Raw genomic sequence first — 17,300 nt, 5'->3', positions numbered from 1 at the left:
CGCTCTGACCTCCCTTCTTACACCACCTGCCTTTTTATAGCTCCATGACATTCAGCCTGTATATGTTTAGTACATTATCTATAGAAAGCCATCTGAAAATCTGCTATTATGTCCTACTTATTATAGCAGGGTTCTGAGAGGGTTGTATGCGAAGAGAAAAAAACACGACCGCAGGGTGATATAAGCAGCTGTCAGGAATTCATGAGAAGAGACTTCATCCAATGTCCATTGACCATCACTGCAGCAAAGAAAATACGCTGACATGTTGTACATAAGTGTGATCTTGTGATTATTTCCACTGTTAGAACACATTTTATAAATGTTAATTATGGTAAATACGATAACTATTAAAGTTTAGATTGGTAAAAACCAGTGCCTCCTAAATTCAGAACCCAATTCACTTTGTAACTCCATGTTGTCTATTTTTTCTTTGCAACACAGTAAAAAGTATATTTCGATTATCCCATTTCGTTTTAAAATCCTTTTGGACCATTGACTTGGGAATTGTTCAAATAAAAAAATAAAAACTTTTACAAGTTCATCTTAAAAGGTAGGTTTAAAGCAGCCTACGGGACAACTCAGAGGATCTTTGAATAGGCATGATGATCTTGTTATAAGTGAAGTGTTTTCTTTCTTCTTTAACAGCTAGCAAATTGTGTGTTGCTGCTCCCTCCAGGTGAACCCATTGTCCTGAAAACTGACAATTCCAAAAGGACTTAAAACAACTGTGTCCCCATCATGTGTGGGAGGAGAAAGTCCTGGGATCGAATGTAAAACGAAGTACAAAATAATGACTTACAATTAACTCCCAGCTGCTCTGTAGTTATGTGGTTTTACAGCAGGCCTCAGGGTTGTGCATACAGACCCTTGAAATAACTAAAGCTGTAATTAAGGTTTGCAAACGTTTTCCCTGTTTTTTTTCCCCCCAACACAGACATGAGGAATACCTCTGCCTGGTCTGACATGGACAGGAATGTTAACTGCAGTACTGAGCAGATGGGGGAACGTGAATAAGAGATAACCAGTTTGTATAAGAAAAAATATATTTTCTAAATGTAGTTCAGAAATGCTGCTTACAGTAGCAACTGGCTGCCAGGCATGGTCTACTATGACCTGCGATGCAGACGCTAAACACGCTGTTCTGCTGACACCTAAAGGACAAACTGGATTTTGGGGCCGCAAAGATAAAGATTACTATTTAACAAATACAAATTAAAACATCATGTAGAGCAATGGTTTATATTCAAATATTCTTTATTTAAAAAATTACAATTCACAGTTCATTTGGATTTACAGCACACAATTAAATGTGATGAGCATTCATTAAATATTATTGCTTTGGTTATACTAGTACCCATTATGAATAAAAACAATGTAAACTGATCCATGTTTTCTTTTTTTAAAATAAATGTTTTAAATGTATTTGCCTGCTTTTTGAAATGATTTACTTGATCTAAAGGTGAAAGACACATCTAAAATTCTCTTTGTTGTCAAATGACACAAAATACAGTAAAATTAATGATACAGTATGTTTAATTTTCTCAGCAAAAATTATAAAATATCAATTGTGTAGACAAAGCAAAGAAAATGGTTTAAAATAGAGTCTATAAAATATTTACACAGGTACAGAGAATGCATGGAAGCCTCTGTTAGTGCGAAAGTTTTCAGATACTGCATAATTCATGGAGAATGACAGATTAAATAAATTGTGGACAAAATGCTTAAGAGATTTCACTCGGCGATGGTGGCTGTGTTAACAACAGAGCGATTCATCTGTCATGCTTGCTTAATTTTAAGCTGCTCACGTCCACAGAAGGCGAAGGCGACGCAGATCACCACAATAACTTCATATTGTCATCGCAGCCCTCAATCTTTCACAGTGGTGTTTGGAAGATTACGTTTCCAATTCTGCACATTACTGTCAGTCATAGAATCTTCAAAGAATCAAGGAGAACATTCATACTACATCAGCCGGAGCACTGTCACATAACCGACTGCTCTCGTCAAGAAAGAGATGCGTTATAAAACAAATGTAAAAAAAAAAAGAATAAAAATCAGCAAGGTCCGACCTCCGTGGTCTGTGATGACATGGCAGAAAATACAGCAAACACTGTTGAGGACAGCCACTGTGGATGTAGTGTTTCCCACATGTACTCTGAATCCAATGTTACTTAAATAAAAAGGGCAAGCCTTAATTTAATGTTTTTCAAAGTCATTTTCATGATGAAAAGTGTCTAGTGTCAGCAAAAAACATTAAAAGATCTACAGTGTATTTACCCAACATTGAACAGAAAGCAAGAGTCTTACTTTATGTAATGTCATGAACAGTTTTGCCATCTACACTCTGCTGTACTTGCAGAAAATGTCTTTGAAATGAAATAGTCCTCTCCATTGGACCTCTATCCAGTTATGTAATCTGTAATATTGCACAATATAATATATTAATCACTTTCTGTTGTCCCGTACCGCTACTTCCACCATGACTCAGTCATTGTAGAAAAGGCCTCCTCTTGGACTGCAATGCACCATTCTATAACTTAAAACATCTTTAACTATACAGTTCGAAGTACCTCAGAAAAGTTTGACATCTCTTACTGTATTTAAACTCTATTCTATACTCTGATGTGGAAACCTTTTTCATACATTCTTGATTAAATCGTTTGACAAATTAAAATAAAGGACCATCACACCATCAAAAATACACACCTGGGCAATCACTTAAGACATTCCCATGGTGATTTATTCCCCCCCATTATTTAGAATTCTCCTTTATCTCTTGCATCTAAAAAATGTTTGGCCACTTTAAAAGCTGTCATTTAATCAAACCTTTACCTGGATACACACTGCTGGCCTACTGGGTCTTCACCTGCCACCTCTAAAGACCAACAGAAGATAACTTCTAGAAACTCCTTCCCTGATTTGAGGCACGTAGATATAGCTGGTGGATTGTTGGGTTCATGATGTTGCCAAATCACCTTTAAAAATGTAAGGTTGACCGACAACCCATTTAAATCTCCCAGCTATGTAACAGGCTATCCACAGTAGAGGATAATATCTATCCCACCTATTTAAAACTGTTATGCCTGATTATAACAATAACAAAATTCTAACGGAAGCATCAGCTGTGCATCACCTGAGGGGGTGAACTGCAAAACTGTGTAAGATAAAGATCATTTAAAAATAGTCAGCAGACGTCAGTATCAAGGCACATATACGAAGATGCGCTCTTGTAAATACTCAAATCAGTAAATATCAAAAGCTCAATGTTTCAACACCCTCATGTAAAGGGGCACAAAACCTCTGGTGCAATATACAAATGTATCAACTAGAGCTATACATTGAAGCTCCATTTAAAGATATCTTTGATGTTAAAATTCAATCAAATGACATTCTATAAAAGGTGAAGGTGTCGCTGCTAGTACTACCAATCCCACTGAAAGGCAACAAACCACTGTAGCCGTTTGCCACGTTTAACTCATAGCTTTGGCTAACCTGATTCAACCTCCTTAAACAACACTACAAGCAGCTGTGCCCAGCACATTCTTTCAACTTTGTCCAAGTAGTGCTTCCTCCCCAACACAAAATGGTCAAAAGGAAGGAGTTAATGGACAAAACAGGATGAAATCCCAGTGAACGTTGGAATGACAATGGGCACGAAGAGAGAAAGACTCCAATGGGTTACCAATGTGGCCCTGTGTCCACTGGATGTGTTGTGGACACCTTAAACATATGACTTCGATAATCCAGCACGTCAAGATTCTGCTTATGTCAGTTTCTGCCACATAGCGGTCAACAATGGCTTTACACAGCTTTGGGAATCATCGGAGAGGCAAACACTTTGGTTCTAGCAACTCATCTGTATGGACAAGTACTGTAAACATTTAAGATAAGGTTTCATCAGGAATGTACTGCATTCATTGTTGCAAACTAGCTAAAAACCCTAATAAACCAAATAACCCCTGATGCCTACTCAATGATTGAGAATGTTTGTTCTTGCACGTGAGAACATTCAAGCTTCTCACATCCATTTAAAAACACAGGCAGAATAAGTTCACTGTTGTTTTCAAGTGCTGTTTCCTTGTTCTTGCTCAAAAAGCAGCATGGCAAGCTGGGATCGCGAACCTAGACCCTCCATGTTGCTCTGAACACATCTATGATAGATGTCTTCACTGAGCCGCGGGTTGCAAGCTTGGTAGCTATACTTCTGGTGCAGTGCTGGCTCCACCGCCCTGAATACGTGCAGACCTGAATACTTTACGAACATGTCGTAGATGTCCAGGCTCTCTAGTATTTCTTCATTCTCTTGGACATCTGCCACCATTCGCGTGCGTGTTGACATGTAGTCCGAATTGTAAAAACACGCTTCTTCAAATGACCTGCCGTCAAAGTGGCCTGCTTCTTTCAGCAAATCAACCGTGACTGGCTGCTGCTGGTTGTGATAGGCCACATCAGGGTTGAAGTCCTTGAAATGGACCGGGAAGAATACCTGCCAGTTGTTTATGGAATTCATGCGGCAGCGGTTCAGAAACTCTGAATTAACGCTTGTGTGCGTGTTGGCCAAGAAGAACAGCGTGTCCACCGGGTGCTTCTTCGAGATGATGTCCATGAATTTGATCTGAGATGGTGTTTCCGTCTTGACACTTATCCATGGGATTTTCACCGCGGGGTATTTGCGTTCGTGAGCATTTATCTGAGTCTTCACGCTGGCAAATATATCATTTTGGTTAACTTGCTGGGCCTCCACCGGGTCATAAATAAACAAGAATGTTAGGATGGCATTTTCGCTGGTCTCAAAAGCATTCGAGGCAAAGACTTCCAGGAAATGATCGACATAGGTCCGGTCCTGCAGAGTGAGAGGTATTATGATGTGAACCCGTGTAGCTTCAGTGACGTAGGGCATGGGAATAATCTCAATCCGACTCAAAGGTCGAACCAGATGAACCCTCTTGGTGATGGAAAGGCTATGACCTTTCTGGTTGACCACCTCCAGCTGAAGGTCCAAGGTGTACTCCATGCCTCTGACGGGGTCAAAGCGCCGGTAGCCATTGATCAGCTGCTGCTTCTTCAGCTGGAGGTCCGGCTCGTACTTCTTGTTCAGCTCTCCCATGGCTACGTCAATGACATCAGCCACATCCATCCGATCCACGCCGCGCAGTTCGCACTTCGGAGAGCCATCAGCGCATGAATAAATCTCCTCCTCTGTAAAGTATTCCCACTTCAGAACTTCGAAGCGAGAGTTTGGCTCGAAGGGCGGATTTATCCCCACGGGCCACTGGGCACTTCGGATGCCGTCAAAGGCAACCACGCTCACATTCTTAATTTCGGCCTGTGGAAAAACACAAGAAGTGCAGTTTACACGGCTGAAAATACACTAATATTGTGGTATTTTGAATCTACAGTAGAGGTTAGCAAAGAGAAGCCAGGTGTGTGTTACTGGACCACAGGTGATTTTGTGACTCGACAATCAGCTTACCTGCAGCTTAGCGATCTCATCGTAAGTCTTCTGGAGTTCAATCTCTGTGAAGTATCTGTGCAGCCGGTACATGTGTTCAGGGTCAGACACTGGATGGACAGTCAGGGCTTTCTTGAAGTCTTCATTCTGCTCTTTGATGGGATCGGAGTTTTTTCCCAACTCATAATGGTGGTACTGAATCCCCTGAAAAGAAACAAGAAAGGTACTTTTCACGAGGTATCTTCAATCCGGCATGGCAGGAACATGCCTAATGTCATTCCAAGCATATTTGTTACGCTACTCTACTTTGATTCAAACAAACATTCCACGCTATCTAGGCAGCATCGTGGGCTCATATCCCCCTTGCAAACATACTGGTTTCAACCGTTGTTGCAGATTGAACAGATAGAATACTTTTTTCATACAACTGCAGATTTTTATTCTCACAGTTTTGGTCATTTTCAGAAGCTTAATTTCTTTTGGGAATATGAGATGAAATACGTGCTTTTTAATTAATTTCACTACTTTTTTTTAGATGAATACATTATGTTCACTGGGGCATCAGGTTAACAAAAACATCAGTTGAGAATTTGAAGGTGAAACCTGTAATCCAAATGGGTGAGACTGGCTCCCTGAGTCCCACTTAACGACAGAGCCATTTAAGCGGAAAACATTGTAGCTGTCTAAGGAGCTTGAGTGATTAAAAAAAAAAAGTGAATCCAATCTGATCAAGCTATTAAAAGAAAAAAGAATGGAGACACTGCTTAGCTGGGCGGCGAGGCCACTCTTACAGCTTTCAGCCTGTAGTGGTACACTTAGTGAGGCATTGTCCATGCCTAATTGTCATCAATTTTCTCTCTTTAACAGATAAATTGATGTCTGGCTCGGTGTTCAAGGCAAGCTGTTTTCTTCAGCTACACGCCAGGCCTTTTAACTTTTCCTCTGCTTCTCTCCCTTATCTCGGGGGCTCAACTGGAGCTCTTCTGGCTCAGGGCACTTTAGCCATGCACTCTCAACTGTGTAACAAGATGGTGCCCTTGCACTGGGTCGTGGGCAAGCAGGAGAAAATGGAAGCAAAAGACAAAGGCAGAAGTCAACTACAAAATATGGGCCCGCATGTATAAATATGGATGGTGTTAAAAAATAAAAGCAAATTATTAGTTATGACCTTCTAAAAATGTGTTTTAATGTTTAAACAAAGCCCTCAAACCTTAGCAAGATGCACAGAGCAGTGGGCGGAAAGGGCACTGGGACAGATTAGAGCGCCACACAGAGCTTGACCTTAAAGGCTAATGCCATTACAGGAGTAGAGCATGTTGACCCACAGGGGATTTTCACACCATTGAAACTCAGTCGTGCTGTTTGCTTGTTTACCTATTCAACTTGGGGGCAGGAGCTGTGTTAGAAAAAAAGGAAAGGCTAAAGGGTATTAGCAATCCACTCTGTAATATAAATACCACCTCAGTGCTAGCATGGTAATTACGGTTTTATATAGCCGTCTGTCAGTTTTAAGTGCCTTCCCAGAGGCAAGACATGATTTCTACCGTGACATTTGGGTTTTTCGGTCGGGGAGGAGAACCCCAGCTGCAACCTGCCTCACAACTGTTCTGAATGACACAGCCTACAAGTGTATTTTTTTCTTTGTGGCTCCTCTTTCATTTTTTCCACAAACTGCCTTGCTCTGTCCCATTTAAAACATTGAAAAGCCGAGGAACAGTTAAATTGATTTAAGAAAACAAAAAAATAATAATAATTATGCATTATTAAAAGGTGCTCCGAGGAACTTCCAGTTTGTGTTAATTCTTGCACCCCCTTTGGACAAAAGCGGTAGTGTTTTTACCACACCAGCTGTTTAGTGTTGTTTTTGTCAACGAAATGTATGACAAAATATCGTCGTCAACGAACATTTATCACGTGACAGAAACGAGACGAGACGCAACGTAAATGGTGGTCATGTGACGAAGACTATAATCAAATATATAATGCTTTATTGTTGACTAATAAAAACGGGACTAAATGTGGTTTACAAAAACAAAAACTCTGATAAAATATCTCTTCATGTTCATTGACAAAAACGAGAGGACACGAAATGTTATGAGGCTATTTTGTCTCGCCATTATTATTATTTTTGCAATATTTCTGTTTCCTGAGTCTCGGGGCTGCAAACAGGCTACGGCTTCAGATTAAAAGCATTTCACTGGCTTAACATGAGTATTTAACTAGACAAACGTGAGTTGGCTTTTATTTTTAAATAGCAGGAAGTTAGCAGGCGACGTTACTTCCTCAAATTAATATCCCCATATTATATATTATCATATTATATAGCAATATGGAAGATGCAGCTGCGGCGGTGGGTTAACTTTAACGACTAACCAGCTGCAGCCTGAAGTTACTGTATAGGCTAACTGTCAATATGCGGCCAAATCACGTCAACTTGACTGGATTCCTGTCGGATATTAACCATGACTCCTGTGTTCCCTGCTCTCCTGAGTCATGTCGAAAAAGTATTACATTGTTTTCTGAACGAGTATTAGCCCCGTTTGTGGACGTCTGACGTAGGTCCTTAGCAACAGTCATTATACCCTTGACAGAGGTCTGTCTTGCTGGAAATAACAGACCTGTAGAATGCCGTGATTTACATAGGATTTTCAAAGTGCCATGTAATAAGTTCTGTCAACGAATTCCACTGTATGCCGTCTGTGCTACCAATCTCATGGTTCAAACCATGTGCGTTATATCTTGTAATACAAAATCTGACTTCAGTTTACAAGCAATACAAGTCATACACAAACATTTTATTTGCACTTTGTTATTATGTTATTGTAGCTCTAGCATTCAAGAACCTCGTTTCTCTTAATTAAACTTGAATGTAAATTTTTTCTGGCATTGTCATTTGAAGCTATTTTATTTAGGCCTATTTATTTTATGTAAATGTATGTCATTAGACAGGAGATTTTGAAAAACAAAGAGAAGCTGTCCGAGCTCCACCAGACTGCTGTTCAGGTTGAGGAATCCGGTATTCTTACATGTTTGGTAGCTCAAATAAATATGATGTAAATTCAATCAGAGCGTCTTCCGTGTCTGGAATTGCATCTGCATGTATTCTTGAGTCTATAAGGTAAACATAATATAATAAGATAAGATAACCTTGTTTGACTTGTGAAATGGGGGACTTAAAGAACATTTTGATTTTGGCTGTACTATACTAGGTACTTGTACTATATTAACTGGATTAAATATAATTGCATTACTAAGAAGACTAAAATACAAATGTCATTGACTAAGACTAGACTTAAATGTCATCAGTTTTTGTTGACTAAGACTAGACGAAAATAGTCCCAGATAATTCTGACTAAGAGAAGACTAAAAAGCTCAAGACTTTTAGTCAACTGAAACTTGACTAGACTAAAAAGAGTTTAAACGTGACTAAGACTAATAAAAACTAAAATGACAGTTTGACACAAAGACTAGACTAAACTTAAAACAGGCCGCCAAAAACAACACTACAGCTGTTGTTCGTGGGTGAGCGTACCCATGACAAAGGTATTAAGAAAAACAATATAACAATAGAATTTGTCTGCAGCACTGATGGTCTCATTTGCTGTTAGATGTCATTTATGATCATCAGAGGAAAAATGAGACGGTTTCATAAGTATTTCAAAAATTCCTCGTAGCACCTTTAAATGAGATGATTGTTATTTGTATGCCCCATTCCGGAATACACTCGACCCACCTCATACTCGTCGACACAGTGTGTGTCTGTGTAATCGATGATACATCTTCCCAGCCACTCGTCAGGCCTTGCGCTCAGGATGTCGTTCCTACAGTTCTCCAGGAAGGGCTGGAGCTGGAGGAGCAGGGTGCGTGACAGGAGGTAGCCAAACCCTCCGTAACAGTACTTCCCCTCCATCTTTCCTCCTATGAACTCCTGGGGGCTTCCCATGTAAAGCTCTCGGTCCATACTCAGGTGATCCACCACGGCCTTGATCCGGTCCGCTTCCGTGTAGGCGTCATCCTGGACCAAGTAAAACCAGTCGTACTCGTGGATGTAATGGTCCAAAATGTGTTTGATGTTCTGATACATGTTCCATATCAGTCTCTCGTCTCCGTGAGCAACCACGAACATGCCTTGAGGGACTTTGCGGCTGCGCGTGCCGCTGAAGAAGATGACGGTGTCCAGGTGGTGGCTAATGGTGCGATTGACAGCCACGCCCAGGGTGTTTATGGTGTTTTTGGATGTGAGGACTCCGACAAACAGACGCTCTCGCATCCCCAACTCCGTGCTTATGTACTTCGCCCTGCGGAAAAAAAGGGGAAAAAGCAACAAAAATTCTGTTAAACTTTCACCAACGTTGAGAAATTCACAAACTTACAGTCAGGCACACTAAAAGACACTTAGACCATTTTGTTTTCTATCACTTTTATTTATGGTTTAAATTCACTTCCAGAATGATGAATACATAATAACTGAAAGCACTCGTCATAGTGCAAATTAAATCTGTGGAGGTGAACAACTATTTTTAACAAAAATTCTGTCCATTTGAAATTATATTGACACACATTAGCAGCCCATCAAGATTAATGGTAAACTCTTTGGAAAGATGAAGTGTGATTCATTGCCTCCAACACTACCCAACCTTACTTTAATTATCTGTTAACTGTCCAGAGGCACAACTGTTACAGCTGCAACGATGTGTGGATGTATGGATAATCGGATGGTACGAGTATTCATCAGAAACTATTTTTCAAAGCAGAAATGCCAAACATTTGCCAGTTCCGGAGTCGATTTGCTACTTTTCCTTGTCAGACATGAAAGTTAATTGGAATTCAGCACATCAGTATGCTACTCTGGATAGCTGGGGTTTCATAGACTAAAAAAACAATCGATTAACTTAGAAATTAATCTGTATCATGAATGTATAATGCACTACCTACAACCTGTAGGTAGCGCATTATAAATGATCATGAAACCTGGATGCTTGAATGGTTACAGTTCTAAACTCAGCAGAACTTTTCTACAGGGAAAAGTCTCTTTTCTCAGAACTGCCATGCAATGCAACCACTCTGGGTGTGAGGGCTAACATTCAGACAAGGTCCCCATCCAGGAAATCTTGGAACCGAGTGCCCCTGTGCCCTGTTTACTAAGAAACTGTGGGGCAGGAATCCCTCTGGAGTCTGGACAGAGACATGGCATACAATATGTGGTGAATTTTAGCTCTGTGGCAGTTAATGTTAACACAGGCAGAGAAGCAGCAGACTGCGCTTTATTATTTGTATCAGACTCTCTGTTTGATCAAAGGCAATAACACCAAAAGGAGGAAAACATCATTCTGAATTAGGCTATATAGGGCTAGTTATGCCTGTTTGTTTTATTAGTATTACATATCATGTTGTCAGTTTAAAGGCTCATACCCACATGGTAACCAGTGACACCTGTAGCATAGCCTACACCTAGCGCTAGCTATGTGAACTAACCAACTAACACAGATATTGATTTAGCCTATCAATAATGAAGGTTATGAGCTACACTGCGGCCTGCTATAGGCTACTTTTAGGTCTAACGAAAGTGACCTGGATTCATAGAAAAGATGAGCCCATGTATCATTGTCAGTGTCAGTAGCCATACAAAGCGTAGCCATACCTGAAAACTTTCTTCGGGGCACTCTGCTGGACTTGTTTGTATGGGACTATTCTGGGTTCAAAATCCTCCTCGGACTCCACATCGTTGATGGTCGAAATAGAGTTGGGCTTTCGGGCTCCTTTGAGCTGTCCATCCGGACTCAAAGTCACAGCCTCGCCCTCCTTTGGGTCTTGGTAACACGCTTCCTCCGTCCAGTTCACACTCAACAAACTCAACGTGAACCCTAAAGAAATACCGATAACAACCGGGCCGACCGAGCGCAGGACAGAAACAAACGCCGAAAATCTCATCTTGTGCGTCGGCTCCTGCGTCTGACAGCCGCTTTAACGGAGTCCAAACAGGCCTCTGGTCCGGGACCGAGTCAACTATGCATCAAGTCTGAAGCGACGCAGCCGTATCGACTTCCAACGCAAGAAAAAGATGTAGTGTCTTCCTTAAAATTCACGAAGGATTCGTACGTGTCAGTATAGCGGCTACCTGGCTCCTCCCCGGCCAGACTTCTACCAGCAGAGCTGGGCCTAGCTCCAGAATGGGCGGATGTATGCAGGCCGCGCAGGGCGGAGGGATATATTCAACAAGACCCACCGGCTAGAGACAGGGAAATGAGAACTGGAACAAACCACAGTCCCTCTGTTTATAACAGGCGATGGCCTCTATTTATAAATGTGTCATATTTAGCCTTCTGGATTTCAATAGGTCATGTTTGTGCTTCTCTTGTGATTAATAAAGTGATATCTTATCTCATTTTAAAGAAAGCAATGTTGTTTACATTAGAAACTAGTTATACATCCTTTACATCATATTATATTTTGTTGTGCTCATAAGCCACTCATCCAGTCTGACTATGTGCAAAACACATTTTGTGTCATTTGTTATGATATCAGATGTAAAAGGTAAGATATGCAAGTTTATTTTGCTCCTTCATGTCGCTTGTTCTGCTCTTGCTGGAAGTCACGTCTAGCTTCCAGAGATATCAATGATGTGCCCTGGGCTGGAAAGGAGAAGAATGTGGATTTCTTTGAAAAGATTAAAAACATTAATTGAGGGTCTAAGGAAAGAGGGTGTCGTATGCTGTACAGATTTGTGATCACTATTTATGATATAAAGCTATATAGATCAAATGGATATGATTTGATTTGAGATGTGCATGTAGAACAGCTTTATTTTCAGTTCATATTTACTTTACATGAACCTATCCATACAACATTACTTTTTAAATACTTCTATCCAGAGCTTGGAATACCCCACCGACCCAATGTGCTCAAATTTCTCAAGAACATCTTTCCGTACAATCCACAAGAAAAAGTAATCAGCCTGCACCAGAAAGCCTTCTGTGCAGCTGTTCATGTGTGTTTTAGTGATGATTACCTGGCTGCTCTCTATCTAGTGTCTGTGCTCCTCACCTGACCTGATGGCGGGGACACTGTGCTTTGTGCTCTGCAGCTGCAGCAGCAGAATAAGAAAACTCCCCATTGTCCAGTTACAGGACTTCACATTGCTTCAACAGTGTTTTTATATAGTGTTCCCACAACTTGATGAATGAATTGAGAGTTTGTGATTGTCAGTTTAAACAAGATTAGGAGGCTGAAATGATTCAACGTGGTTCCTGTGCTGGGGAGATAATGCAGGTTGCTTCAGGCTGGTGTTGTTCGTTCCTTTAATACCACTATTCTCATGTAATCACAGCTATGCACATATTTCTTGTATATGATTGTACATTGATAATTCCAAACATACACATATCCCCTTGACAGGGATTGAGGCTTATCACCCTTTATATTTAAGCTTTCTCTTGTTCATGTCTAAGTGTATGTCCCTCTCTGTTATTTGTAGCATAATCTAAAATAAAAATATTAAAAGTACTTTACTTCCTCTATTATGCTTTCCAACATCTGTGTTGTGTCTGTGTTGTGAAGTCAGGCACAATATGACATTTCTGACCTCTTGTGCCTTCTAGTGGTTGCCAGATAACCTATCCTAATTCTTCTGAATGTGTATCCTATGGGGTTGTTCAAATGAAGGATCAAAGGTCAGTGGTACAGGACGTACAGAATAAACTGATTTGCAGTATTTTACATTTAATTAATCTGAAATATTTTAGTTGTATGACTATCCAGAGACAGTTTAAAAATCATAGCAATGATTTATTTAATGGTCCTATGTCTCCAGCAAGAGCTCTTCCCGGTTCATTTTCAAAGTGTCAGAGAGATGGACTTTTAAGTGCTGGAGAAAAGCCTTCAGAAACTAAAGCATCATATGAAAGTATTAAAATGTAATGTGATTCATATTAGCTGTGCATAAAATGCCAAAGCTGAGGTATGGTCCTTTTCAGTGACGTCAAAAAATACAGTGGAACATACAGTATAAATGAAAAGGTTCGCATTTTCTATGAGCTGCTTTCACAGTAATTCACCATAACACCGCTCCCACAGTACAGTGGAATCCAGAGTGTCATTTATACCAGTCCTTAAAAAGACTTGATTGTTCTCTGTTATAACAGCTGCTTCATTGCTCTCTTCTCAGGTGCTGGGCTTTGAAGTGGACTCCATCAACTCCGTGCAGTTCTCCAATCACACAGGTTGGCCGAGTGCTTTGAAATTGCCCTGTGTGAGGAAATAGCTTTGTGTCTTTTTCCGCTCTCTTAACAACCCGACCCTTTAATCTTTTCATTCAAATATGGAACTATGCGTTTTTGTTACATGGATTGTGAGTACGTAAAGTCCATAGTCATAATGATAAACTATGTAACTGGGGATCCATATTATGACGTCATCCAACATCTACATTGTCTCTGTGTAGACTTTGGTCATGTTGTTTGCATCTTGTGATCTAAAGCACACACTTGAATCAACCTCCAGTCCATAAAGAGAATGCAGGTTTCAGAACATTCAAAAATGGATTTGACATGATTAATTAGATAAGATACACAAGTTTTAGTGGGAAAGACTCTTTGACTGCACTGTGCAATATATATTTTATCATGTTAACTCCTCCTGTTTAGTCTATTATTATCTTTTAAACCATGTCTAGGATTAAGAGGTAAAACATAATGCATGCATGGAGAGAGATAAAATAGACAACTTATTTCCTACATGAGTTAAAAAATATATAATAAACATAAAATATATATTTTTTACCTTAACTGTAACATGGTCTTGCTTTAAAGTATTGCCTTTACATATCTGAACTCAACAATGAACACAGATGCCATATAAATTAGATTAAAATCTATACAATGCAGACATTTTATATGGATAGGAGGAAATTATTTATCTTATCCCATATAGTGTTATCACATAAATGTCTCCATGTCTGGCTTTGTAATTGTCTTTTTTCAATGTAAGAATCAGCAACTATTTTTTAATTTCTTCAGTTGTAACTTGTTGGCTCAAACACCTGCAGAGAGGATAGGATTATAACCCGGGGTTCATGTACCAAAGCATGTGAAGAATGTGGTTTCACCACAGGGACAGGACACATTCACACAGAAAGCACTTCAATCAACATACACGTCTGCTCTCAACTGCAAGTTAATCTACTGTGTATACTGTAATCCTAGTGCTAGTTTATCTATCCTAGTACGTGTAAATAATTCATTATTGGTACATACTTTCTCGTCTTACTCAAATTTGCCTCGAGCTTTCTGTTAAATCCTTGCGGCAGGAGGTGCTCATGCTGGCTTTGGGTCAGATGTGGGTGTGTGTGTGTGTGTGTGTGTGTGTGTGTGTGTGCATGTGTGCGTGCGTGTGTGCGTGCGTGCACACACGCGCGTCCTCAGTGCTTCGGTGTGAAGAATATTTTGTAGTGTGTTGGCATTTGTGTCAAATCATTTGCAGCCAGAAGAGTCATTGAGGGGTTTATTCTAGGTTGATGGTGAAAGGGGGACAAAGCAAGTGGGAAGCTGGCAGCCAGGATACAGACATCACATTCAATCAGTGTGGAAGCCTGGTTCGGCCCTGGACACCACACAATTTGTATCACAATTCCCCAGGAAACTTGATTTTTGCTTTTGTAGTTCAACGCCAAGTCTTTTAAAATGTCTTTTATCCTTCTTGTGTCCTAGGCTACGACCATTAGAAAGGGCAAGTGCGGAGGAGCTAAATGTGCTATATGAGGGCATTAAGCTCAATGAGGTGAACCGCTATGACTACATCCTCACAGGTGAGTCCAAGCAGTGTATACTCTCAACAGCAGTGATGATTTAAGTTTGACCATCATGTTTGTATGGGCTGCCACAGATGGGTGGATACACCTTGATAAGTAATTGGAGTTCTTGTACTTTCATTCTCAAGGGTACAGCAGGGACACGTCCTTCCTGGAGACGGTGGTTGACATTATACAGGAGCTGAAGAAAGCCAATCCCAGCCTGGTGTATGGTGAGTGTACATGTGTTGCAGTGATGGGATCTTGTTTACTCACCTCTGACATCTCACAGACCACAAACAATTGATTGGTTAAACAATTAAATATTCAGCAGATGAATCAATAATGACAATGATCGTTAGTTCTGGGCTGGCCCTAACTGAGTGTTGTCTATTCCTTATTGAAATTCCAAAGCATAATTTTGAGTCTTTCTTTCTTTCTTTCTTTCAGTTTGTGACCCAGTTATGGGAGACCATGGTGCTATGGTAAGCATCTCACATTGTTGTCTGCTTGTTCTTCTTCCACGGCAAACAGCTGATGAGGTTTTACTAAGTTAACATCACAATCTTTTTATACGTTTCCTGAACGCCACTCAAAAAGTTAACTACAAAACAAAAAGCGATATGCTATTTAATGTATCCAATATATATGCAAGTTGTAGCAGGAGATTATTTTTCTATATTTTATTCATGTTGTAATAATTTGTTTTCACTTTGGGAAATCAATAACTTGTTAAAAAGTAGGTGTTACTTTAAGAGGTTGAAGGCTGAATGCTAAGTTATAACGTGTTAAAAAGTGTTTGTTTTTTCTTTGTCTGTTTCAGTACGTGCCAGAGTACCTAGTGCCATTCTACAGGGACAAAGTAGTGCCTTTGGCTGACATCCTCACCCCAAACCAGTTTGAAGCAGAGTGAGTGCACTTCCACTCATCATAAACAAAATGTAATGCACAGTGGAGAAATATTACAAAGGTCACCCATCATTATCTTATGCGGGTACCTTTCCTACTCTCCAGGTGATGGACTTGCTTCATAAAATGGGTCCAGAGACTGTAGTCCTCACCAGTACAGACCTGCCCTCCAAACGTGGGGACCAGTTCCTTGTGGCTCTTCGGAGCCAAAAAATAGGTAAAGTACCAGACCAGCTTACTCCAGAAGTATACTTGTGTCTCATTTAGGTCTACAGTTTTACCTGTTGTCCCTGGTAGTAAGTATCAATACTCTGTGTGTCCTTGCTGTAGTAAAACCAGATGGGACCAACACCAGTCAGAAAATCTGCATTGACATCCCAAAAGTGGATGCTGTATTTGTGGGGACAGGAGACCTGTTTGCTGCCCTGTTGCTAGCCTGGACTCACCATCACCCCAAAGACCTGAAGGTCAGTAACACACATGACTTTGAAATATAAAAGCTGATGGAGTCAGGTCCTATAATGTTGCTATAGTGCCTAATAAATTAAGCCTTTTGTAATGTCTCTGTTGTCCAACAGGCTGCCTGTGAAAAGACTGTTTCTGTCATGCACCATGTCATTAAGAGGACCATTACTTATGCCAATGGTAGGGTTTGTGTGTGTTTACCATGTGGTCTCTATACTTTATCTTTGAGTTGTTTGCTGGACATAAAGAAACACTGTTTGCTCTTAATTATATTTGCACACATGCGCTAGCAATATGTTAACCAGTAATCTGGAGGCCATTTGGCTTAAAAGTACTGTCGAGACACATCTTAGTTGATTACATTACTCTACATAGTTGCCTTCTCACAGATTTGGTTTTGCTATTGTTCAGTACATGATGAAGGATGCAGTTAAGTTATATCATAAATAAGTCTCTTGCAACTGCATGTCAAAAGACACAAAAAGATACACAGCCTTAGCATTCACTCAAACAAGAATTTTGACTGCTGAACAGTCAGCAAATTTAAAACAATTATAATAATTTGACCCTTCTCCTCTCTTTCAGAGATGGCTGGCCCTGGGAAAAGGCCCAGTACTGGAAGCTAATAGACAGGGAAATATGCCTTACCCTAGCTTTCTTCACCAATGTGTTTGTAAAGGTGTCTAATAA

General features: G+C 40.2%; 1 protein-coding gene and 1 pseudogene across 2 annotated transcripts; one reads left to right on the top strand and one right to left on the bottom strand.

Annotated features, from left to right (window-relative positions):
* Positions 1 to 1,318: 1,318 nt before the first annotated feature.
* On the bottom strand, positions 1,319 to 11,482 carry chpfa (chondroitin polymerizing factor a). The gene is made up of 4 exons (XM_080038635.1): positions 11,094 to 11,482; positions 9,186 to 9,750; positions 5,474 to 5,656; positions 1,319 to 5,326 (listed from the first exon to the last, which is right to left on the bottom strand). Exons 1-4 carry the CDS (start codon positions 11,381 to 11,383, stop codon positions 4,064 to 4,066), a joined length of 2,301 nt encoding a protein of 766 aa, XP_079894761.1. The 5' UTR covers positions 11,384 to 11,482; the 3' UTR covers positions 1,319 to 4,063.
* Positions 11,483 to 13,083: 1,601 nt separating this feature from the next.
* Positions 13,084 to 17,236, top strand: LOC307258760 (pyridoxal kinase-like; annotated as a pseudogene). The gene is made up of 10 exons: positions 13,084 to 13,122; positions 13,617 to 13,680; positions 15,171 to 15,254; positions 15,386 to 15,469; positions 15,687 to 15,721; positions 16,060 to 16,177; positions 16,251 to 16,362; positions 16,476 to 16,612; positions 16,724 to 16,790; positions 17,196 to 17,236. The product of its transcript is annotated as a pyridoxal kinase-like (transcript).
* The last annotated feature ends 64 nt before the right edge of the window (positions 17,237 to 17,300 follow it).

The sequence above is a fragment of the Ammodytes marinus genome (assembly GCF_949987685.1).
Source record: "Ammodytes marinus genome assembly, chromosome: 12".
NCBI classification, from domain to species: domain Eukaryota; kingdom Metazoa; phylum Chordata; class Actinopteri; order Uranoscopiformes; family Ammodytidae; genus Ammodytes; species Ammodytes marinus.
This window is presented reverse-complemented; position numbering and strand designations above follow the sequence as displayed.

Coding starts and splice junctions, on each gene's coding strand:
- chpfa (XM_080038635.1), bottom strand. CDS start 11,383: ATGAGATTTTCGGCGTTTGTTTCTGTCCTGCGCTCGGTCGGCCCGGTT. Junction 9,751..11,093: donor GCCCCGAAGAAAGTTTTCAG/GTATGGCTACGC, acceptor TTTTTTCCGCAG/GGCGAAGTACATAAGCACGG. Junction 5,327..5,473: donor ATGAGATCGCTAAGCTGCAG/GTAAGCTGATTG, acceptor GTTTTTCCACAG/GCCGAAATTAAGAATGTGAG.